Genomic DNA, 26,247 nt, shown 5'->3' with positions numbered 1-26,247 from the left:
TTAAAAGCAGAATGTTAAATGACCCACTTCACACATGAACTGAACAAGATGTATTCTAAGTAAAAAGCCATGTGTAATGTTTTTTAATCATCACAGAAGCACAACAGTACCAATATAGGTGAACAACAAATTACTATTGTGAAAAAGTTAAGGAATGCCAATTTAAACAGAACGTCACAGCAATTTTTTTAAATACCAAAACAAAATGCAATTTTAAGATCAGGTATACATGACAAAGAAAAAGCACTTTGGATAATTCACTTTCCTTACACGTTGTACCGATACCCCAGTCTATGTATCTTTCATTTTTAAAATCAATCTCATACAACAGCATTCACATTTGCATTACATCTCACTTTGCTACTCTAAAGGGGATATGAAGTACCAAATAATTACTGGAGGTGCCACTTAAAAGCAACACATTTCACAATACTTTAGTTTATAGGCTTTCGCAAATGACATTAGTGCTCTATAATAACTGGTCCTGCTGATGCACATTTGTAATTCAAATTGGAGAAGACATGAGGGACACGTTTACAGTTCACCTTTAGCCAGTTACACAAAAGCTGGAGTACCCAAGAGTGTAAACCTGATTACCTTTTTGTTGTACATTCAAGAAATGAATAATCATCCTTAACCTATCGAATATGAAATACAAAGACAAAACAGAATGAGAAGTAATAAGTCTCCGACATCTAGGAATTGCAACAAAAATGCTCAAAGTTTAAGAACACTTTTATACAGCAATTCATCTTAAATGATAATCGTACATAAAGATAAATGCGTGGAAAAAAGAAAACGCATGTCTAAACTACCCTTGGAATACAACATGGTGTACAGGGGATGTGAGCACTTGAGTCACAAAAAAGGGAATGGAAGCTAAAGCGGGAGGGTTTTACAGAGTTGGTGGTATATTACTGAGGCAGGTGCAAAAATGTGGGAAAGGTAGTAGATGGGAAGTTTGGGAGTTGATGGTATATGGTAGAAGATAAGTGATGTTTGGTAAAACATGTAAAAGGGATTTTAACCACTTGAACCCTATACTTACCTTGACTGGGGTCCCCCAGGGCTTACTTTGTCCTAGCCTTTTTCCTTCTACACAAAATCTTTATGCTGACAATAGTCAACATACAAGCACCATGTGTTGCGGGCTTGTAGATCTACCATTTCACAATATGTTTGCTCCAGAATAGACGCTAGGTTTCAAGTGGTTAAGAAATGATAGCGGGATGGAGATAGAATAGGGGGAGGGCGGAGCGGTTGTTCCGAGAGTTACTCTTCGTCGGAGGAGTCCCTGTCGAAATTGTAGGCCATGAAGAGAACATCTGGTCGAGGTGGGACGAGGGCATGGCCCGGTTTCACTATCTCAAAGCCCAGGAAGCTGAATGTACGCACCAGCTTGGCTGTAGGGTTTGAACAGTAGCATGAATGTTAGAAAAGGTATTGGCTAATATGTACATTCAAAACAAAGAAGTATTTATGTTTGTATTTGTAAGATTGGTACATTGGTATGCAGGTATTGCTTGAATGCAAGGGTTGTGCTGGTACATACCACGATCATCTCTATTCTTGTAAAAGCAGACAAACACGCTGACAACTTTCAGATGTTCTTCAGCATACTCTAAAAGAGCAGCAAAACTAGAGAGAAAAGAGGTGATTTGGCTTTAATAAATGTCACACGTAATTGTACTGGAATGTGAACACACATTTATCTTGGTTCTACATGCAGACATTCCCATGCAGCCATGCCTTGTTCACATTAGATTTCTTTGTCATGCGATAGTATTGTGTGGAAAAATCCAATCTACAAGCTCACAACATGTCGCTTTGTGAACTAGTAGATCTACTTTAGAACAAATGTAGACATTTTTCGCCACCCCTGCTGACAAGATCTAAAAGCTCACAAAATATTTGGTGTAGACAGACAAAACAGCTACAGTTGAATCTCTGACATTTTACTAAGGTATAGGGTTTAAGTGGATAAACTCCTTTCTTGTCTCACCTTTCTTTACTGCCTTCGGGAAGAGGGTCAAGAGGTATCTCCACATACAGGGCGTTGCCGCTTAACACGGCATCCCATTGTATCGCCTTGGTAACGGTGGGGCGGCTTTGGAAGTGAAGAATCCCAGGGCGACCGCTCCCCGCTGGCTCCTCAGTCACAGTCAACTTCCTGTCCTGGGGACAAAAAACATAACAGTAATATCAATGTTATTAGTGCAAGGTAATATCTAAGCATGTTCTGACGTTTCTTATTTTGATGTGATGTGTTCCTCTGAGTACAAACGATAGCAAATGCAGTCAGGGAGGGAAATGAGTTGCAATGACTCCTAACTTAAATGTAAAAATGTGTTCAATATGGGGGGGAGAGGGGGCAATGAGCAACACAGGTTAGATGTAATCTCTGAGAGCAAACCGCTTTGTCTCAAACAGGCAGAAAGTAAAATTGTTCTGGGTGTCTACAGGTCAAGTGTGTTCAATTTCAGGGTTTTTTCTGTGCTTTTATGATATCCTTCAAGTCCTAGCTGCTAGAGATAGTACTCCATTCCCACATCGAGGTGTATATTTCACTACAAGAAATTCTACAGTTGTGTACATGCTTGTACACTTAATACTAAAACAATGTGTACCTTTTTTGTGACTAAACGTATAAATGTGTATATCCAGTCCGTATCACAATGTGTAAGGCTATAACTTGGAGATTATAATCTTTATATCTTTTGCTATATTGAAATATTTCTCACTACCAATATACTTTTCAGTGCTTTTGCGGAACCTGTTATTTCCACTGACTATGAGCTAGCATATACAGACTTCATATTTATACTGGTGTGTGTGTATATATATATATATATATATATATATATATATATATATAATTTAAAATGCCATTCTGGACACTTTCATTATGAGAAAGAACCCACCCATAGTCAGGGCCACACCAAGCATGTCCATTTCGATGGCTGTTATGACTGGCCTTGCTTCATATGATAATAGCCGTTTTTAAATTAGTCTCATTACTCCTGACATCCAAATACATCAGATACTAACTGTAACAGATCCCCCCCACCCCAAAATAAATAAACAGCAACAGTGACAATATTAACCATCACTATGTACCTCACATCAAGTTCTGATACTTAAATTGTCATTACTGCTGCAATTGTAAACACTTTCTAGTAAGCAAAACACAGAAGAAATGCTACATCTGTAAAAATCCAGAAAAGATGCATTGTGGGTTTGATCGGCCATTTTCACTTGTTTGGGTCCCAGGAGGGGAGACATCAATTCTCTTTTGGGTCCTAGGATAAAACGTTTGGGAACCACTGCAAACTATACACATGTACATGCACAGAGACTTACTGAGTAGAGTGGCCGTGCTGAAGGAGTGTGATCCCGTGTACCATTCCCCCGCCCACCTGGGATCTTCAAAGGTGGGTGAGGGGCATCAGGAACACCACAGAGGCCCTGGGTGGCGGGAACTACTACAGTGCAGGGACATGCTAGATGAAAGATACAGATGAATACAATTGTGATTTTGTTTCCCTCCTCTTTACATCCATTTCCATTCTACGATGGAACATAACATTAGCATACCATTTAGAATTTAACCAAAAAGAATTATGGACATTGGACATTATATTTGGACAAAACAAACCTGTACCTTGATATGAACACAGAATACACACTTATCAATAGAGTAGACCAATGGTAGCGATATTGCATGGAATTGGAAAAGTAATCTAACCCCTCTTTTTTCTTCTTAAAATTGCTAAATACAAAGCACAAGTCCTAGGTATTGACGATTTGATTATTTGCATTACAAAACAACACAAAGTCAAACAATACGATATGTTTCCGTTTACATATCGATATACTTGGATTCTTGAAATTAAATTTGATGCAGTTACTATATTGTTAGACCATAGTAATGGCTGCGCCCAGGGCACACCTCCTTGGATGTTACTATTGTTAGACCTTAGTAACTGCTGCGCCCAGGGCACCCCTCCTTGGATGTTACTATATTGTTAGACCATAGTAACTGCTGCGCCCAGGGCACCCCTCCTTGGATGTTACTTGTTAGACCATAGTAATGACTGCGCCCAGGGCACCCCTCCTTGGATGTTACTATATTTTTAGACCATAGTAACTGCTGCGCCCAGGGCACCCCTCCTTGGATGTTACTTGTTAGACCATAGTAATGACTGCGCCCAGGGCACCCCTCCTTGGATGTTACTATATTTTTAGACCATAGTAACTGCTGCGCCCAGGGCACCCCTCCTTGGATGTTACTTGTTAGACCATAGTAATGACTGCGCCCAGGGCACCCCTCCTTGGATGTTACTATATTGTTAGACCATAGTAACTGCTGCGCCCAGGGCACCCCTCCCTGGATGTTACTATATTGTTAGACCTTAGTAATGGCTGCATCCAGGGCACCCCTCCCTGGATGTTACTATATTGTTAGACCATAGTAACTGCTGCGCCCAGGGCACCCCTCCCTGGATGTTACTATATTGTTAGACCTTAGTAATGGCTGCATCCAGGGCACCCCTCCTTGGATGTTACTATATTGTTAGACCATAGTAACTGCTGCGCCCAGGGCACCCCTCCCTGGATGTTACTATATTGTTAGACCATAGTAACTGCTGCGCCCAGGGCACCCCTCCTTGGATGTTACTTGTTAGACCTTAGTAATGACTGCGCCCAGGGCACCCCTCCTTGGATGTTACTATATTGTTAGACCATAGTAATGGCTGCATCCAGGGCACCCCTCCCTGGATGTTACTATATTGTTAGACCTTAGTAATGGCTGCGCCCAGGGCACCCCTCCCTGGATGTTACTATATTGTTAGACCTTAGTAATGGCTGCGCCCAGAGCACCCCTCCTTGGATGTTACTATATTGTTAGACCTTAGTAATGGCTGCGCCCAGGGAACCCCTCCCTGGATTTGTCTTCAAGCAAGCTGCCAAAAAATCCTAATGGGTTGCCAATTTCAACCAATTAGGAGAGAATACCCATTAACTATCAGCTACAATTGTTTGAGTTAATATTTCTTCTTCCAATTTGTAATATCCTCTCCCGACTCCAAGAGCTGGGTATACAGGGAGACTATTTTATTGAACAAACACAATGATTACCGTCAGAAGAGACATTTTAATATTTTAGGTCAACCAAGAAATATTAATACCCGATATTGAAACTGCTTCGTGATTGTGTGATCTGATTTGATCGAGCATCTGTGTCAGTCATTTTATATTTTTGGGGTTGGCCATTCAAAAATAGCAGTACAACCTCACAGCGTGTCACTTTGTACGAGCTTGTACATCTGCTATTTTTTTTATATTTTTAAGAAATCTTGAAAGTGAGAACTACTGATTTAGAAGGTATTTGCCTCAAATCTTAAAGTCAGACAGAATAATTGATAGTTGTGGACCAGAGTAGACGCAAGAGCTGGGTTGTCACATGTGGTGTCATGTGCTCACGTTTGTGTCATATTAGTGTACAATAGATTGGCAGTTGACTTACTAAAACGACAACTACCCAATAGTCTGACCATTGACCAATCACTCCAAATCCTGCATGGGACATCCATCTCTCAACCACAACTTATTACACCAAAAACAGAAAAGGAACCATATGACACATCAGTCATCACCAACCTTTCAAGACAATGCTGTTCGTAATTAGCTTCTGTTGGATGATCCTTTCATTCATTAATCGTGTTTTACAACCATATTATTTTGAACTATTATGTTAGGACATTTTGGATGTCATGGAATGGAAATGAGGTATATTTGAGCACATTCCGTGCTGAGTAACAAACCCTGGAATATGACACCGTCGTCATTGGTTCATGAGGAATGTACTAGAAGCAGCATTGAGAACGAAGCCACCTCACAACATGCAATCAAAACACCTAACCGAACAAATTAAGATCCACGAATCACTAGTTATTTTGTAGTGCTCTGTCATCAGATTTAATACCATGGCATAGGAAATACCATAAAATGTGAGAGTGAGAACGCAGGCGGGGGTACGTATGCCCATTGTTTACACTTAGTAAAATAAGTAGTTAATCTGTAATGACATTATCATAATAATCTCAAACTCAAAGACAATTGTTTTTGTGTTGCATTTGCTGCAACTGTGGTTGACAGGTTTCTCTTGAATAAGGAAGTCCACTCACTGGGTCTTTAAATCCGTGTTTCTAGCAGAGTCACTTTTCTCGATGTTTAAGTAAACGTTGGCTACGTTAGTATTGGGTTATTTACTTATTTCTGTGCATAAACTGCAAAAAGAAAATGCGTGTTTTATAATTAGACCTAATTAAGTTAAATTCGATACATTTTCGACGATTAACCTAACGGTTTAATGCCAGATAAAACTTCATTATCGTAGCAGCAACGTACATTTGTCTAAATAAATTTAGAACAAACCAATATGGCAAATTATTCTCAGCTACAATCTTAAACGTTATCGGGATAGATAAGATAACCCAACACGTTGGCGTTGTTGGGTGAAATCACCGAAAGATGAATCAAACAACGTCATGTAACCTTATTTGGACGAGTTACACCCGAAATTGTGACCTGCCACATTCCGGGACCTCGCAAACCAGTTTCGCAATTTTAACTAATTCACTGAAGCGATGTATGTCTATGTTGAGAGCAAAAGTCCTGTCAACATTTAAACCCATATTAGGTACAAACTGTTGCATATTAATTTGTATGGCCATCCAGTTACAAAATGTGAAAAACTAGAAAAACAAGGAACCTTCCCAATTGCTCAGGGGGAAAAAATAAACTATGTACTACTATCCTTACGTGACCTGGCAGTGACAGTACAATTAACAACCTCTAAGACTAGCTCTGGTCCATAGCTCTAAAATGCAACGGCAGCAAAGGGCATTTAATTAGGGATATGGACCAGAGCTACTCAAAGACCAATAGACAATAAAATAAGTCACCGAAAAACAGTGACACCCGAGGCCACATAATTCCATAAGTTGCCAATGTCGGTGTAATACCCGTTCCTACTTCGTTAGCTTAGCTTTAGGTCCCATCCCCCACACCACAGCTAGCTAGTAGCTAGCTAGCTAAAGCTACATATTTTCACCGTGTCACTTTCACTTACTTTCCAATCATATCACAGATACTACTATTTAAATCCGCCATGGTAGTAAAAATACTGCTGTGTCCTTCTTTTTCGCGAGCAAAGCAATGACTGTTCAGGATCCGCTGGAGGTTGGATTTTACCATCCGGCCTCGGAGAGAGACACGACGGGCTCACTGCTCTTGTCGGTTGTAGAATGATCATTCGATGAGACGGTGGCTCAAGTAACCTCGCGTGACGCGTCACCACCAGTCTTTCCATCCGCAGTACCTGTGGAAAGCTTGGATTATATTTACTGCAGAGCCATCTAATAGAAGAGTTGCGATATTGAGGGCCCGGGGCAGAAAGTCAGAAACCGAGCGCTCGAGCGAGTGTCCATGCCTGAACTGAGACGAGCTGGGGTTTGAAATACATTGTTTTCAACGAGGGCGGCGCAAATAAGACCTATTTTAAGCACGTGTGCAACATGCCAACTGTTTAAAAGTATTCTACAGTAACAACTAAAGTATTTTTAATGTTTATATTGAGCGATTACTACAAAACAATCTAATATAAAGGGATTTAAGATCATTAAAGCTGGGCTGTTGTCTATTGGTTAAAGAAGTGTATGTGTGTGTGTGTGTGTGTGTGTGTGTGTGTGTGTGTGTGTGTGTGTGTGTGTGTGTGTATATTATGCATTTGGTAGTTCTGTAGTAGGCCTACACATACAGATCATTGTGTCTATTGTATATATAGGCCATACATACAGTAGAACAGTGTGCAGTCGGAGGTATGTCACAAGCTCACATGGATACAGTGCTCCTTCAGTACAGTAGCCTACCACTACAAAAAAGGCTTATATTTCACATCCAGGAATTCACATACTAGACACTATTTTATAATTATGCTATGGAGGAAACTGACCTGTGATGTAATGATATTATGCTAGAATAAATGTGCAAGCCTGCATGCTTTGAGCTGTGCACTGCCTTCCAGAGGGCCCCAGAGAAATGTTATGTAGACAGATGCCAGGCATTCTATAGCATTCTATAGTGCATATTTGGGCGTGGTTTTCTGGCACCACTGAAAAATATCCCATTCATTTTTCCCATGTTACACAAATATAATATAAATTATTTTAAGCCCAGAATCATGCCATCCAGGATTCTAGTGGTACATGACCATAAATACTTCTATGAAGAAAAAAGAAAGAAACAACTCTAGATTTAGAGGAGAGCATCTGCTATAAATGCCTAAATTGAAATTGAAAGGGGGGTTTGAGCTCTCTTTTACTTCCTACCCCATTTGGTCAACCTAATCCAAATGCTCATTTTAGTTAGTGGAAATGATCTGTTTGACAATTTTCCTATACTTCACTGCTGTCTTAATTATTATCGTTGCAGGAGGTGTATGCAAAGATGATTTTAAACTAATGGCAACAACTGATAAGGTAGGCTACTCAACTGCAACTCAACACGGCCATGACAATATTCGTTCCAAATTTCTCAGAGACTCAGCCATCTCCATACTGTAGCTCCAATCATCACCCACACACACTCTCCATCAAACAGGGACAGGTCCCTCAAGATTTCAAACATACTAAAGTAACCCCCCTGCACAAGAAAAGCAGCTAATTAGACCCCGGCAACTATCGCCCTATTTCTATACTTAGCTCCATTTTGAAAGAGATGAAAAAAATATCGTCTATAAACAGGTTGAAAAGTATCTTGCCAATAAAAAACGAATGTACGAATTCCAATCTGGCTCCCCATTGGCATCCCATTCCACTGATACATGCCTCCGCTATTTGAGCGACCACATCCAACATGAGGTGGATGCTGGCAAATCATCATCTGATCATCATCATCATCATCGGTCGAGATCATGATGATGATGATGATTATGATGATGATGCTGGCAAATACTGGGCCTTGGTTCGTCCAAAAGGCTTTTATTTTATTTTATTTTTTTATGGAGGGAGAGAGAGGAGGGAGTGACATGCAGTGAAGGCCGTCAGGATCGGGAGTTGAACCCACGGCACACTGCCAGACTGGATTACCAGCCAAGGTGCCCAGGCCGTCCAAAAGGCTTTTGACACCGTAAACCACTCCATACTGATTAATAAGCTAAAAGCACATCGGTAGGTTGGATAACTTGGAAAACTACCTGGAGGGGAGAGAACAGATGGTGGAGATGAATGGAACTCCCAGTGAGCTGTGGCATTCCACAAGGAAACATACTAGGGACTTTACTGTTCCAATTTATGTAAACTTTGTGAACTGGGTAAAATCGTCACCTGGCTCGCTGATAACAAACTGATAAAAAACGGAATCCATTCTCTTAATAGTAATCTCAGCAAGGTCAACAGAAATGGAGGACCTTAGGCTGAACAAGTCTTTTTTTCATAATCAGGATGGCAGAGCGGTCTAAGGCGATGCATACGTTCAGGTCGCAGTCTGGGAGGCATGGGTTCTGACCTTTTATAGAAGTGTATATATGCCTAATGCCTATATGTAGGCCTACATCTTTAAATGTTCTGATGGAGGACCCTGATGTGAAGTCTTAGTGCTTTTCCTGGTTGTGTCCTTAGCAGTTTTTGTATTGACCTGTACTTTCAATCAATATTGACTGGTGTATTCTTCTGTAATATAGAATTGTTTTTTACCTAGCTTGTTCATATTTATGAGCAGGGCGACCTGTGACGAGAGAATAGCTCCAAGCTTGTATTTTCTAATTCAATGTGGGGGAAATTATGTCATAACAAAGTTATGTAATGATAAGCCCCTTAAAATGCTTTGGTGGTCTTGATTGTCTGTCATAACACAAATTATAAATCAGATATAATCAATATTGCATTAATTACTTTATTATAACCAGCTTGTCAAGTAAAATGATTGTGTTTATGTTCAGATAGATTTGTTGAAAATCTAAACTGTTAGATTTTCAACAAATCTAATCATTAAGTCATGTTTTAGACTAAACATGACTTGGCAGAAAACTTCCAAATTGGAAGTTGCTGAAGGAGGGAGGGTAAATTGCATTCATGCATGTGGCTATAAGAAAACAATCATGAGGATACCACAATAAATTCACTGTTGGTGTTTATAAATGAATGCATTAGAATAATGGAATAGAGGACGCACACTGCAGTTTATTTCTGAAAACGAGTTGAAAGGCCAATGCAAAGCTGGATTGTGACATTTTTGTCATTTGGTGAACAAAGAATCCCCAAAACATTTTCTCCAAAACATATCTCCCTGCTTTGATGGGTTTGTCTTGATTGTCACCCTGTGTATGTATCTCTTGAGAGAGAAATGGCAACCTAGCCTCTAGCCTACTTACTACATCTAATCCTGTCATATCAAGATCGTACTGCAGGGTGCAGAATATAACCCCAGACGCTCTCATATGGACCAAGGCATGGTTTCTATTTGGGGAATAGTGTCCCTGCCAGTTTCACTGATCTCCAGTCTAGGAAGTCTTTGAACATATACTGAGTGTGTTGTCAGCTAATGCCCGCGTGAGATACCACAGAAATAATTAAGTTTGGAAAAAGCCTTATGGGTGTTAACGCTAGGTTTACCTATGAATGGCTGCATTTATAACAGAGGCGGGCACAAATTGAAATATTACAAGCCCTAGATATTTCCGTTGCCGTCGACTTCGTTTTCTGAAACAGGTTTGTCCCTCTGCGAGATCCGTCGTTTTGTTCCGGTGGTAAGCGACGCTTCAGTTCAGCAGATACTGACTGTACTTGCTACTGATGTGCACTGACAAAGATGGAGAGCGATACCACTATCAGGAGAATAAAAACCTTCGGAACGCAAAACAATGGATCCCAAGGGAACCATGACCCCCGGGACCAGTGGGGGAATAATGGCTACAGCAGTGACCCCAAAAAGAAGCCAGAAGTGAGTCTGTACTTGCTACGAGAGGGGCTCGCAGCTTCTCTGGTGTTTGTATTTATTTTGGTGCTATGGGGACTCGTGCATTTGTCGCTACAGCAGCTTGTCATCGGGAAGTCGACTGGCGAGTTCAACGCAATACGGGCCAGGTGAGTTAAAGTGCTGGCGCTGGCAAGTTCACAATTTAAACTGGGGGTTTAAATGGCTGATTTCCTCCCTTATCGTATGCGCTTTCACCTTTCCTCTAGTTGTGTAGCTTGTGTTAACAACACCAGACAGACCCGCCTAGAAACAGTTACAGGGCTTCCCCCTCCTCCCCTCCCTCAAGGTATGGCAGGTAGGGTCTGTAACGGTTGTATTGCAAGTTGACACAACAGAGGCATTGTAAGGCAAGAATGAGGAAGTAACTACTACTAATATATTTAGCACATATATTATATTATATAGTTAGACTCGAGTTATGGTAAAACACAAAATGACAATACATTTTTCTCCACCCAAACTCTTGGATTATCTTAAATTGTAATCACATGTCATGGTTATTCAAAGAGCCACACGCGTTCCCTGTCACGACTTGCCACTTAAATTGTCATAATGTTTTTTAGGAGAAAAGTCTGGCTCGGAATATATACTCTAGTAGTTATACTGCGTAATTATTTTCATCGCCATGACAATAAGGCTGGCTGTTTTAGCAATGCGAGACTAAATCAATAAGGTGACGACAGCAAAATAACATTTCCATGATGATGCACAACTGTCACAGTTCCTCTGATAATACAGGAAAGGTCATAGCAGGAGAGGAAAGAGGATGTCACATTGCCACAGGGAAGCTACCTAACCACACCCACAATCTTACAGAGACGGGACATTCCCATCTATACAGGATATGGTGTTTACAATGTTAAATCCAAATTAAGTTTTACAAAAACAAGAACTTGGTTGATAAATGTGGAACATGATTATACAGTATAGCTGTCAGGAGGAAACCACCTAACTAAATCTCTTTACTCCATTGGACCCTCAAACTGTCTGCTAAAACAGCTAACTCTACCACCTCTCCCCCACCAACTTAATTTTCTGAAAAATGAACATTTGGTTTCTTTCTGACAGCAGAGATATATATATATTTAAATTTAGTTAGTTTACACTATAGTGTACACTGTACAGTTTGTCTTTAGCTTTTTGTTTGAATAGACTTATAGCCTACATTCAAGGACAGCATCTTTGCATTTAAACTGTCACGTCTCATCACTCTTAACTTTTACATTTGACAGTATTTGATAAAAAAAAAGGCTGATGAACACCAACAGTTTGGCGGCAGGTGCGTAGGGCAACAGTGCATATTAAAAAAAGGTATCTTTGAAAAACAAAGAAGATGACCCGCACACCGTCTGAAACTTGCCAATAATGTTGCTCTTTTAACAGTTTCCCTGTGGTGATTAAACAATCATGTTTCAGATCTCCCTGCCGAGTTTACACTAACCTTTGAAGAGCCACTGCGCCGACTTGTCATGAAAATCGCTTGTCGTAGACAGTGTTGAAAAGTATTCCAAAGTGGCGATCACAACAACAGAGTGGAGGAGCTACAGTAACAAGGCACTGCCGACATTGTAATGCATTGGGCCTCAACTTTCCATAATATGGATGGATGTTTTTGCGATGACGTCATCAAAACGCGTCGCCTATCCCACTCTGTCAGATGGAAACCCTGTATGACTTAAAACGTATTAGAACGTGGATTAAACAATGAAAACATAACTTGTGTAAGTCGTGAATGGGAGGGAAGCTCTTCTACAGTCAATTCACTTGTGTAACTCGTGTTCAGGAGTCAAAGTGTTAACTGATTGAATGCCAGGCATAGTCTTATTGAATGATCGACTGATAGGGACAGAATGCTGCCAAGCTGTCTGTCATTTCAATAAATGCCATAGCTGACAGGGTCATCACTATGTTTCCAGAGTCCCATCTTTCTTGGGTCCTATGTGGGAACATAAAAACAGGCTCCTATGTTTCCCAGTTCTGACAAAGGGACCTACTCTATATTTCCATGGTCCTCCTATCTTCCCGGGGTCAAACCACGACCCCATCGTTGTGATTTTTAACTCACTTGACAACAAAGCAGGCATGCTGACAGCAAGGACTTGAGGCTCGTGAGGCACAGCACCCGTGCGAGCCACAAAACGATTGAGTGGCTGTGGCGAGCAGCCGATGGCATTGTGCGTCGACAAGCACACATCCACAGACCGTCCGTGTTGGCAAGCGTTGGTGTTCGGAATAGGTTATCATCACCCAGTTTGAAATTGCACATACTGTAGTACTAGACAATGATGTGCATGTTAGTCTCGTATAGGGCTAGCTTGCAAGCTACATACCGGTAAATGTAAACAGACTGTTTGCAACACAATAGGAGGGATAATGTGTGTTAACAGAAGATGGGGATCCTGGAAACATAGCACCCTGTAAACATAGGTAGGCTCCCTAACTGGCACGCATCGCACATTACACACTTACACCTTCAGTGTCTGTCAACCATTTGTGGTATTGTCCTGGACCTATAGTGTCGGCTTCCCTTTGTGGTGTTTGATGTCCCAACAGTGTGTATGGCTGACAGAGATGGATTCATTTTCAACACAAGATGTTGACTATTCGATTCTGTAATGTTTCTGTACAGTACAGTATAATGTACATTATGTCATGTATTTACATTTTAGTTGGTGGTTAGCAGTCGATCTTGTAAATCCACAGTTTTCATGATTTGTCATATGATTAAGTGTTTAAGACGTTACTCTGGATATTTATCAAACTATCTCTGTGTCACCTCTCCATCTACACTACTCACGGTTACCTACTGTAGACGACACCTGGAACGCATCACTAGCGTGGGCCCACGGCCGGTGGGCAGCCGGGAGAATGAGGTGCTGACCGTGGACTACCTGCTGGAGCAGATTGAGCACATCCGGTCTGAGAGTGTGCATGGTCCCCACCGGTTGACGGTGGATGTGCAGCGGCCCACTGGCTCCTTCTCCATTGACTTTCTGGGTGGTTTTACCAGCTTCTATGACCGGGTCACCAACATTGCAGTGAAGTTGGAGCCCAAGACTGGGGCACAGCACTTGATGTTGGCAAACTGCCACTTTGACACGGTGGCCAACAGTCCAGGTATGAGTGCCCGTGCTTGCCAATAATAATGTGTCCAGATTCCAGAATGTCACTGTTTGTACAATGTACACTGAGGCCTCTAGTTTGAGTGCAGTGAACTAGCACACTCTGTGCACTGTTTTCTCTGAGTGCCACACAGGCACTAACAAAATTCTAGTATTGTGAGTGGATGTTGCATTCCTGGTTTGGATATGTCAATTAAATTAAATGCTACTCAAGACACAGAGACCCCTGAGCAAATATTTGGTGACATGGAGTCCCATCCCACTGTCAAGCTACTATTACCGGTATGTCCCACATAGAGGGCACATGTGGGACGTAATAGTAGTTTGACAGTTAATAGTCAAACTTGCACATTGTCAGATTACGTCCCACCAATTAGGGCACACCGAAATAGAGGTCTAAATGGTCTAAATGGGTTAAAATATATTTTTGTGAATGGAAATGACAAACAGATGACGGCTTCCTGGCTTTCAGGAGGTGTAGTTCCAGACTATAGAACTCAGAGATTGTGGAATAGTTATCTGGCTATGCAAGACTACATTTATTGATTGATTACTTTATTGGCAGACATGTAATGTGTGCATGCGACGTGCGTGTGCGTGCGCGCGCAATTGCTTCTGCCTCCCAAGCTTTCTACATTTCAGTCAGACTTTGGGTTGCACAAAGATGAATCTGTGTCCGGCATAAGTGGCAGTGACAGCGGCACGAATGGTACCCAGAGCTAAACTGAACAACCCCCACCCCAACAATTCCAATCCTGAAATCCTGAGCACATGATTCTGCCCCTGTCTCAGTTTCTCTCTGAACTCTTTGTCCCCGACCCCTCAAGTATCCAAGATTTGTTCTTTATCGCTAACCCCTCTAATCTCAGCCAATCACATGCCTAGCCAGTTCCCTCTGCTTTTTATCATTCTTTGATTCTCTCAGTTCTGCACCTTTTGCTTTAATGTTCTCTCCATCAGATGGAAGGGGTTGAACTTTCTTCTGCCAGGTTGTCACATTCCACAGGTGGTTTACATGCCACAAGCCTCTGGCTTTCATATAGGGAAATAACTCACTCAATTCTAGCCTCATTTGAGGAGGTTGGTTTGTGAATTCAATTTATCAAGATGTACTTGGGATGTTATCAGAACTCTGTCTCGTCTGCTTGTTTCCTTATGTACAGCTCGGCCATTAGACAATGCTCAAACATGCACCACCTGTCAAGTTTAATCCTGACAACTGCTAACATGAAAAACCTTCTTAATGATGTTTAGCTTGAGATGACTGGAAACGGGTTTCTCTTACAGTTGTTGTGAAGCTTAATAACTTATCATGTGCTTGGATTGCACTATTCTCTAATGGAAGTTAATTTAACATGAGAATATGTTACAAGAGCATAAAAACAATCAAACTATTGTATACATTGGATTTGTTCTATGTACCATTCAGTCCATCAATTATGCATGTAAAGAACATGAAAATCATATTTTGTTGACACCTTCTGATTTTAGTTTTGACCATGAAAACCTAATTCTCTTATTTGTTAGTCAAAGATACTTGCACAATGTAAGCTTCAGCATTATAATCAATAACCACAATTAAAGTGTAGCATATTCAACTAAGCAAAAGTTATTTTTGATATAATCTTTCACTGGCACATTTTTCACAATACCATTCCACATAAATTGTTTTTTGTAACATCTTATTCCAACCACGCCAAAATGATGCAATCTTTCATGTATTTTAATTTTAATACATTAATACATACCGTTTCTGAAAATGTTGTTTTAAAATATGTTCGGTTCCTTGCAGCGTTTGTTTTGTAGCGGTACTAGCCTGATTTTATTTTAAACTGAATTCTGGGAATCACAGTGCTACCATATGAGTCTCCAAAAAGAGTACTAAAATAGTTGTTACACATTAACATTAAATACGTTGGAACTACAGGGAGGAGCCTTCTGTAGAGCACTGCACAGCTTCCAGGCCAGCAACATATACATACTAGGGATGTTGAAAAATGTTGAAAATCGACTCGATTATCGACTCATGCCTCCTGCGACTCAAAACGTATGAGTGGTTGAACACTGAATGATCTGTCCCATTGGTCGTGTGCTCGTATCATGAGCCAATGGCTGCAGCTCTGAGCTTCCCAGACCCAGGTTCACATCTCATCTCAACTCACACATGCCGTAAGCGTAAAGTGAACTGACAGCCACAGGTCTGCTCTGATCTGAGCGGTGAGCACTCTTCTCTTCTCGTGAAGAAAGCAGGACAGAGTTGTCAAATAAATCCCGCCGTCATTCTTACTGTATATAAATATTGAAGAAGAAAATAGGAAAAAAAATCGTTCGACATTTTCGCCCTTGACACGTCCAAATATGAGTCGTTTGGCATCCCTAATACATACAGTACACATGCATGTGATGTATGCTTTTCACTGGAAATATGACATGTGATGTGATGAACATTATGCTAGTGACAGTGTTATTATACAAAAGTTTGTAGGGTAGCTGATAACATTCTGTAAGTTTTATGTATTACATTTTTGTATTTTATGATCTCTTCTGCCAGGCCGGAACGGCTGGGGTCCAATATGATGTTTTCGCCCCCGTGTATAGAGCTAATCTTGCAAACTACTAGACCGGTCCACGCCAAATGTTTTTATGCACGCTGCCAATATGCATCTTGGTGGTGCTTTGCCATGCATTGTTCCTTGTAGATTGTTAGCACCTGTTGTCAGAGTACTGGGTCAGAGCCCAGTCTGTGATGTCACAGTATATGACTGACATAGTTTCAAGAAATGTGTCTTAGTACTTGTGGAACTGTAAGTAAAAACTCACACTCTAGAATTTTATCGTCATTCGTCATACATCATTATACATCACATTCCGTGCTCAGTCAGTCAAATCATCTCGAATTTAGTACACACAGACATGCAAAGCTGGGCATATACAGGTATGCATCTAATGATCTAAGAACGGCTGACAATTCGGCATTGGCAAGCAGGTATGCATTGCAACGGTTTGTGTTGTGTGTGTGTTTGTGATGACGTTAGACCATCCTATGGTGTGGCAGGTTGTTGATGACGACAGAGGGACAGATGTACAGTATATATCTGCGAGAACGAGATCTCTTTGTTGTTTGTGATGCACGTCCATCCATTTCTGGTGTTCTACAACTAAGAACATTTTTGAAGAACTTATTTTTTGGGTCAGAGAGATGATGAAGAAGAAAGAAAAGAAAAAGAAGAAAGAAAAGCTGTATGAAGCATTGTATCATTCCTCCGAAGGGGAAATTACTTTTGTGGATTCACCGCCTCAGGAGGAAGTGCCACCCTCAGAGGTCAAGGAAGAGACAGTTTCACCCTCAGAGGAAAGGGTAGAGACAGTTCCACCCTCAGAAGAAAGGGAAGAGACAGTTCCACCCTCAGAGGAAAGGGAAGAGACAGCTCCACCCTCAGAGGAAAGGGAAGAGACAGCTTCACCCTCAGAGGAAAGGGTAGAGACAGTTCCACCCTCAGAGGAAAGGGAAGAGGCAGCTCCACCCTCAGAGGAAAGGGTAGAGACAGTTCCACCCTCAGAGGAAAGGGAAGAGACAGCTCCACCCTCAGAGGAAAGGGAAGAGGCAGCTCCACCCTCAGAGGAAAGGGAAGAGGCAGCTCCACCCTCAGAGGAAAGGGAAGAGGCAGCTCCACCCTCAGAGGAAAGGGAAAAGGCAGTTCCACCGTTGGAGAAGGAAGAGGCAACAGAATGGCTCCCAGAAGCACAGGCTCCAGTGACACAAGCAGCAGCATCACTATCGGCATACCCCCTAGCTCCAGCTGTACTGGTGGATCTATTCTACTGGCGTGATGTTAAGACCACAGCAGTGGTTTTCGGAACAGCTCTCCTGCTGTGTGTGTCCCTGACGAGATTCAGCGTTATCAGCGTTTGCGCCTATTTAGGCCTGGCCCTCCTGACTGTCACCATCTCCTTCAGAATTTACAAGGGCGCCCTGCAGGCTATCAACAAGTCAGATGAGGGTCACCCCTTCGAGCAGTACCTATCATATGACCTGGCTCTCCTGAATGAGTACGGTGTTGCATGTCTGGAGAAAGTCAACAAGGTGATCGCTGAGCTGACACGTCTCTTACTGGTAGAAGACCTGGTGGACTCCATTAAGTTTGCAATGCTATTTTTGCTTCTCACTTACATTGGTGCCTTGTTCAATGGACTCACCCTTATGACTCTCGTTCTGGTTGGAGCATTCAGCGTTCCAATTGCCTATGAAAAACATCTGGCAAAAATTCACCACTACCTGGGCCTGGTCAATAATCTGATTAAAGCTGTCTTGTTATTAAAGCTGATTGTCTATTACGGTCTACGGTCTATTGTCATAGACCGTAGAGGCCAAGATACATCTACTCAAACTCAAAGCTGAGTGAAACACGATGGCAGTTATTTTATTTAACTTAAAATAAACCTATATAATATATAAAATAAAACAATTAAAAAATGTATGTGAAATATCTTTATAAAAATGAGGCTATACCTGAATGGGTCCCTGGTTCGCCCCTGCCCCGGTCTATGCATCGAAGTGTCACTAAGCAAGATACTTAACCATTATCTGCTCCTGTAGTGCTGTATTAGGCTTCCACTGATCCACTGATACTATAGTTAGGATGCTTAAATGCAGAGGACAAATTCCACATACAGTGTGCAAATGCACTGTGGAAAAAAATACCCCAAAGGAGTGGGGACTATATTATTATTATACAATTATTATTATGTTAATTGATAACTAACTGAAACTATTGCGCGTTTAAAAAGATAACTATAGGAAACTATTTTGTCTATTTAATTTAGGTGAATAAATATGAGAGCTGTGCCAGTTTTAACTGCAAATTGAAGAATTTAAATGGTATTTTATTACACAATAATTCTTCTAACCTTTTAGAACATTGCCTATGACAAATTCCATGTTACTATAAAAATGTACTAAACTAGCAAACCTGCTTTGAAAACAAAGTCAAAACAAATATATTAAAAAAAGGTCTCACAATGGATCCTCTCACTAATGGACATGATCTCTCTGGAACTCTCTATAGCTGGAACCAATGGGGAAAAAGAAAACACACTTGACATCTTATCCACAGCATTGGAAAAACTTAACTGCCGTTAACATTTTATCCATCCACTTATGGTCTCGATTATTGATATTTTATTTTCTCTTTTACTTTTCTTTCCTTTTCAACGGTAAAGTACCTGTCTTGGTTTAGCTTTTTGCTGTATTGTCATTTAACCTGTGGGGTGAGGGGGAAGGGGGCTTTTTTTTAAAAAATATAAAAACTTGATCACAAATATATACCGGTGTGTGTACAGTATATATATACCAGTAAGACGCGCAAACGCGGGAAGCGAACGCAGCTGAGACCCTGCAGATCATGTCTGTCTGTCTGTGTGTCTGTCCCACTGTTACTGTATATGTGCACCTGGCCCCTTTTGTGCCCATATATGGAGCTGAGTGGACCTGGCCCCTTTTGTGCCCATATATGGAGCTGAGTGATTGCTGATGCAACACACTCCATATTTGGATAGCGGGACAGACAGACACACAGACACACACACAGACAGACATGATCTGCTAGGTCTCATAGTAAGTGCTCACTGTGTTCGCAATCACTGCATTCGCAATAAAGAAATGATCAAAATCAAACAAATTAAAAATCTCAAACTTAATAACTATAACCCTGGTAATTGTTTTTGAGGGAAGGAAAGTTAATAGAAGCATTTTTTTCAATAAAAACACTATTCTAGTTGAGAATTCCTGATTGTGTCCTCTAGTTTAGTCCCTCTAGTCCTTAAAGCCCCAGATTCACTCCGGGTTGTGAAGCTGGGATTTCTGGGTACTCCTACCCCCCAAGAAACCGTTTAATCAATTTGAGTCTTTTTTACCCCTTTGTTGTCTCCAGTGTGGGAGCTTGGGCAAATGCATTTCACTCAAATTTCACTCCATTTGACTGTCGGACTGACAGGTTTTGCAGGTTTTCATAATTGTTGGCTCTAGCTATGCTTGTTAAGTGTTATCTTTAGGTCGGGCTGAAACAACAGGTCTGGGAATGCCCATATAATATGGACTTTTATTTCCGGGCCGCGTACGGCGAAAAATGTGTGCTAATTAGTAAGGCCAGGCAGGGCCTCGGCCAGTCTAATTAGGGCCCAGGTAGGGCCGGTCCTTAATTTTCTGACCTGTTGAGAACTCTAGTTTTCTCCTGCTGCCAGGCGCGGCTGCACTAATAAGAAGAGGAAGCACAGGTGGGGAGGGATCAACATATGGAATGTCAGAACAGGTCAGCTCCATATTTGGAGATCTAAGGGTTTGAGGTCAGATGTAGAGTTGCTGGCCGGCTCCATATATGCAGATCTAGGTGATGATCCATCATCCTCATCATCATTTTTCGACTGTGGTCGAGATCATGGATTTCACAATGCCATGCCAGACTTTCTGGTCCTTCATTTCCATCCCTAGTTCCTGCTTACTGATGCATGTGTCCCTAGCGATGACATCAGGGAACAATAGTTTTTTAGAAGGCGGGTGTAAGTGCCATCCAACCGTTTCTCTAATTTCTTTGAAAGTGTCCATGTCTCGGAGCCATAGTGTAGAATCGGCTCAACGGTCGTCCTAAATATTTTGACTTTGAACATCTTACTAAGCTGGGATGACCAGATCTTATGCATGTCATTGCAGCCTGACCAGGCCATACCCTTCCTATTTTGAAAGTAGTTTTGGGAAGAAGGTGTATGTATATGATCCCAAATACTTGTATCAACCTGTTTCAGAGGAGTGTTGTTAAGTGTTTTTATAATGTGGTTATTGTTGGATTTGCATATATTTACGTATTCAGTTTTCGTCTCGTTGAGATAAAGACAACACAGTTGGATGCCTGCTGAATCATTAGAGATTCTAATGATTGACTGATAAGCGCGATGTCATCAGCGAAGTCTGTGTCCGTTAGGTATTTAGCAGGATGACGAGAGCTTCTCCTAAGGCAGGGTTCTCCAATAAATTTTCCTCAAGGGCCATATTTTGACTAGGGTACCAGGCTGGGGGCCGAGTCTGTGCGCACAAATTTCTTTTTTTTTCCATTATTTAATTAAGCTTAGAATAGATGTACAACAGTGGTTCTCAACCAGTGGTCCGGGGACCACCAGTGGTCCTTGAGGGGGTTCCAGGTGGTCCCCAGCTAAATGATGGAGAGTTGGTAACCAAATACACCCTTATTGATCTTTAACTCTTGAGTGTAAAATGAATTAATTTTCAGGGCAAGACCCCATTTAAAAATGTCAGGGCTCTAGCAGTGATTCTTATCATTTTAATTTGAAGGATGCCCAGTTTGACATGAATAGGCTACTGACCCCCATTTAATGCCATTTATATCTGGGACCTCAACTTTTATTTATTTATTCAATCTATGTCAACTTAACTCACACTGCCAGACTCGGACTACTGGCCAAGGTGCCTCAACCTCGTTTTAATGTTCCTTGATGCCTGCTTGGGGATCCCTGCTATAACAAATGTACATGTTTCAATACATATCGATTCTGAGTATTTGAAACCATGTACAGAATCTATCGTTTGTATTCCATTGCTAAGCTTGACAGTTGACACCCATACTATATGTTGTTTTTGTCCTACTAGGTGCCAGTGATGATGCAGTGAGCTGTGCAGTGATGCTGGAAGTTCTACATTCTCTAGCTAACCTGTCCACTCCTCTCCGTCATGGAGTTGTCTTTCTCTTCAATGGGGCAGAGGAAAATATATTGCAGGTACAATTTGACCAAGAGCTCAAATCTACATTAGACCACATCATCATTTACGAAGGCTAATAAATAAGTGTGAGCCCCTCCAAAATATATATTTTTTCATCTTTTGTCTCCTCCCTCTCTTCAACCCACTTTAGGCCAGTCATGGATTCATTACTCAACATCCCTGGGCCAAACAGGTCAGAGCCTTCATCAACCTGGAAGCTGCTGGAGTTGGGGGCAAAGAGGTTGTTTTTCAGACAGGTACGTGTGTGTGTGTGTGTGTGTGTGTGTGTGTGTGTGTGTGTGCGTGTGTGTGTGTGTGTGTGTGTGTGTGCGCACGGTTCACTGATGCGTAGCATTTGTGTTAGCCTTTCTCTGTAAGTTTGTTGTTTTCTATAGAATGTGTAATCCTGTGTGTGGCTAGCCCCTACCATTTGTGGGCCATTTTATTGTTAAGATAGCTAACAATATGATTCACCTGTGTGAAGTGAACTCTCTTATCATTATACATCATCTCATGAACAACTGAATTTATGTGATTGGTTGGTTAAATTTACATCATATTTGGCGGACATTTGACCTATTTTCTCCTTTCATTGTCAATGGCAATTATTGAGACGTGTGGGGACAAAAGCTGTATATAGGAGAAAAAAAGCAGTCATAGGTCACATAACGGCTCATCTGATCTTCTCCCAGGTCCAGAAAACCCATGGCTGGTCCAAGCATATGTCCAGGCAGCCAAACATCCCTTTGCCTCTGTGGTGGGCCAGGAGGTATTTCAGAGTGGCATCATTCCCTCTGACACCGACTTCCGTATCTACAGGGACTTTGGCAACATTCCAGGTACTGCCCAACATTGTCTGTCAATGGGACTGGGACATTATATCAGCTTGCCCGCCATTTGCATGGACAAATCAGCATGTTCTGGTTTCGGTACCCAGCATTGGTTGGTTTATTGCGGTGAAAATGTCCGAATCCTTTCCCTTTAGTTGTCATGGGGGTATTTGTCGCTGTACATTTGCACATATACTCCCCTTTTCAGCTAAATAGATAGCTGGGATTTGATTGAGGACACAGCAGGTGCCGTTAGTCCTTGCCCTTGTTTTCATCCCTGTGTTTATGTTTCTTTGCACCCAGATCAAACTCAGCCATGAATTCTCCCCCACCATCCATAGAAACGTTTTGGTGTATAATGTTATAAGGTTCCCAACTTCCCTCCACAGCAAGGTCACTCACAGTGACATTCAATCAGCACATGGTGGCACCTCAGTTTATTGGTCAGCTACTGTCATATGAAATCCCGCTGGGATTTCCTCATATTGCATGGAGGAAGTTGGCTCAAAAACACGGCAGGTGCTGCTGGTCACCGGCTGGTGATCTCACCTTTACACAACCATTCTCAGAACCATCAACGGTCACTCTTTTGCCTTATTTGTTTTGGTTCCTTTGCGCCAATAACAATTCAGTGCACTGTGGCACTTTAGCTTATCTGCCCTTTTATCACCCCATTACCCAGGGGAAATAAATAAAGGCTTGGTATGTGATAAAGTCCAGATTGGAAACATAGAAAGGCTCTTTGTATGGCAGGCCTTAATGCTGTGAATATCAAATTAAGTCCCAATTTATCTGCAAAGGATGGACTCAAGGACATCAAATGTCTGTCTCTCTCCCTCTCTCTCTCTCTCTCTCTCTCTCTCGTACAGGTATTGACTTAGCCTTCATTGAGAATGGGTATATCTACCACACGAAGTACGACACGGCTGACAGGATACTGACTGACTCCATACAGAGAGCTGGTACACACACACACACAGCACTATTAACATTTCATGGGCACATGATTGAAGCGTAACATTTTCGCCACCATTGTTCTTCCCTTCAACCATGTTTTACTGTTGCCAAGTGATGGCAGCAGTTGAATAGATTTTTATTTGATTGCTCAAAACCATCACTCGGAACACGTGAGGGGTAAAAGACAATCGAGGATTAAAAACACAATAGTGTCAGAGACGTATTTGCATTGGGGGTCCTATACATAAAACAGAGAACATGATATGCACATTTTTTGATGGGTGTGTCTGTCTGTCAAGGGGATGATGATCACTGCGACGATGGGCTGCCATGACAACCTTCCAACAGTACACAGGGAGGAGGAGAGATACAGTACATACTTGTGTCACATGCTCACTGATGCACGCGCGCGCGCGCACACACACACACACACACACACACACACTGATTCACATTTTTATTTCACAGTATGTAGAATGGGTACATTTCAAACGAAAGCACTCACAGCACCCCCCCCCCCCCCCCCCCACAGTGTCTTACCGCTGCACTCATCCTCATTTTACCTCATGTGTTTGTGCTGCTGTTTGTTTTGCTTTTACTTAGCAGTCAGTCAGGACTTTATTACTGCGAGCAGTCTTTCTCTCTCTCTCTCTCTCTCTCTCTCTCTATAGACACCTCAGACCAGCACTCAGCAGACACTTTATGGATTGACCTGGACTCCCCTTCCCCCTCTTTGTTCGTTGGCTGACACTAAACCACCGAGAGAGAGAGAGAGAGAGGGAGAGAGGGAGAGAGAGAGAGAGAAAGGGGGGGAGGAAACGGACAATGTTATTTTTATTCTGTGTAGAGGGGTACTGATCATCATGATAAGGTAGTTACAGGAAAGCGTATAGCAGGAGGTCTCTTGCTCTGTGCAGTGCTGGATTTGAATGGTGGTTAATTCTGCAGGCGTCACTCAAAAACGGCTACTTCACCCAAGTTCACCAACAGCTGTTAAATTACCTAATATTTTAGTACTGGTTAAAATGATGCGGGTAACCGTATTTTGTTTTGCCATATGGACACAAATTTGAGAAACAGCTAATTGGTGCCATGTTAGGCATTCAATCTCAGATGTGGGGTGGTTGTACTAGTACATTGGGTTATGTTTATGTTTTGGCCATAGTGAGGCCAGCAGACCACAGAACAATGTGTGTGTGTGTGTGTGTGTGTGTGTGTGTGTGTGTGTGTGTGTGTGTGTGTGTGTGTGTGTGTGTGTGTGTGTGTGTGTGTGTGTGTGTGTGTGCAAACAATTGCATACAAGTGTTGGACAGAATAACATGTGAAAACAGGAAAATAAATGCTCTCAAAATTGGACCATGCTTTATTAGATCCTGTTTATTACATTATCACCAAGTAATGGTGGTGTTTATAGCTATTAGCTAGATGCTTGAAATGACACTTACTTTTGGTGGTAATATAATACATCTCCCTGGGAGCATAATGTCTGGACTAATGTCTGTATGTGAAACCCTTAACCACAGTCCATACTGTATTTTGAGTATGTCAACAGGTGAAAACTTTCATTTAATTTGCCATTTTTGGTACAACAGTATATCAGTGTTTATGAACGGCAGTAAAAAGTATTATCAGTACTTTCACATTGGTCAATTCCTTTTATATCTTCATCTAACAACCCCCAACCCCATTATACATTTTATTAGCTGCAGCTGTGTTGCTTACATCACAATTGTACAAGGTTAGCCTGCCATGTTTTACCCTAAAAAACAAACAATCATGGAGCTTTAACCCATTTTGAGCGGGAACCCCTTTTGGTGTTTTAAACATTATGTTATAATTTAGCTATTAGCGATTTAAATATTTATTTAGCTATAGCGATAAAAATATCGTGAAAATGTGGCTCTGTCAGGATTTGTCAGCCGCACCACTTTGATTGCTGTGGGACAGGTTCTTTGTTTCGTTCAATATATTTAATTTGTTCCATCTCCATTTTCCCATAAAGCGCCAATAAACGTAAGCTACGTTAATTGATCAGTCTGGCCGACCGCCAATACACGTAAAGTAGGTTAATTCAGTTTTATACTTGTTTTGATCCGATCTAGTCAAAAGGCGGCTACTCACATTAGCTTGGGTTGAAAGGGGAAAAACCGTGGCAATACGCGTTAATTAAATAAGTCTAGCGGGGAATCTGTTAATACACAAGTTGTCTTTGGGACTGTCTTGATACCCTTTGCCCTGATTGGTTCCACATCAGGATCATAACATTTTGCCTGCTGTTGGTCTGTCAGTCACTTGTTTTGTCAACAGTTGCACAGTCACTCCCCTAACTTGCGGTCACAGTCGCGATACTTTTCAGTTGTGTGGTACTTTTATATTGATTTAAATGTAACAGAAAGTTCTATCCAGACTAGACTGTCCCATCTCCCAGTCACGGAGCTGCAAAAAAAAGCAACACTGGTCGTTTCTGGCCAGTGTTGCCAAATAAGCGATTAGTAAGTAATGTAATTTAATTTATAAGCGATTTTGGGAT

At 41.6% G+C, this 26,247-nt stretch overlaps 2 protein-coding genes across 2 annotated transcripts in view; one reads left to right on the top strand and one right to left on the bottom strand.

Annotated features, from left to right (window-relative positions):
- Nucleotides 1-67: 67 nt before the first annotated feature.
- On the bottom strand, nt 68-7,448 carry oaz1b (ornithine decarboxylase antizyme 1b). Its single transcript, XM_080756285.1, is given in 6 exon segments — nt 68-1,403; nt 1,553-1,638; nt 2,003-2,175; nt 3,361-3,447; nt 3,449-3,500; nt 7,136-7,448. Coding segments are annotated over 6 exon segments (654 nt in total). The 5' UTR covers nt 7,261-7,448; the 3' UTR covers nt 68-1,272.
- A 3,369-nt stretch (nt 7,449-10,817) lies between these two features.
- The window catches only part of ermp1 (endoplasmic reticulum metallopeptidase 1), a 42,804-nt gene continuing 27,374 nt past the window's right edge, over nt 10,818-26,247 (top strand). The window contains exons 1-6 of the mRNA XM_080755418.1: nt 10,818-11,147; nt 13,853-14,157; nt 21,820-21,947; nt 22,082-22,187; nt 22,623-22,769; nt 23,630-23,722. Of these exons, the coding sequence (XP_080611544.1) occupies nt 10,873-11,147; nt 13,853-14,157; nt 21,820-21,947; nt 22,082-22,187; nt 22,623-22,769; nt 23,630-23,722 (1,054 nt within the window). The 5' untranslated portion in view covers nt 10,818-10,872. The remainder of the gene's footprint in view (nt 11,148-13,852; nt 14,158-21,819; nt 21,948-22,081; nt 22,188-22,622; nt 22,770-23,629; nt 23,723-26,247) is intronic.

The sequence above is a fragment of the Protomyctophum bolini genome (assembly GCF_963924005.1).
Source record: "Protomyctophum bolini genome assembly, chromosome: 22".
Lineage (NCBI taxonomy): Eukaryota > Metazoa > Chordata > Actinopteri > Myctophiformes > Myctophidae > Protomyctophum > Protomyctophum bolini.
This window is presented reverse-complemented; position numbering and strand designations above follow the sequence as displayed.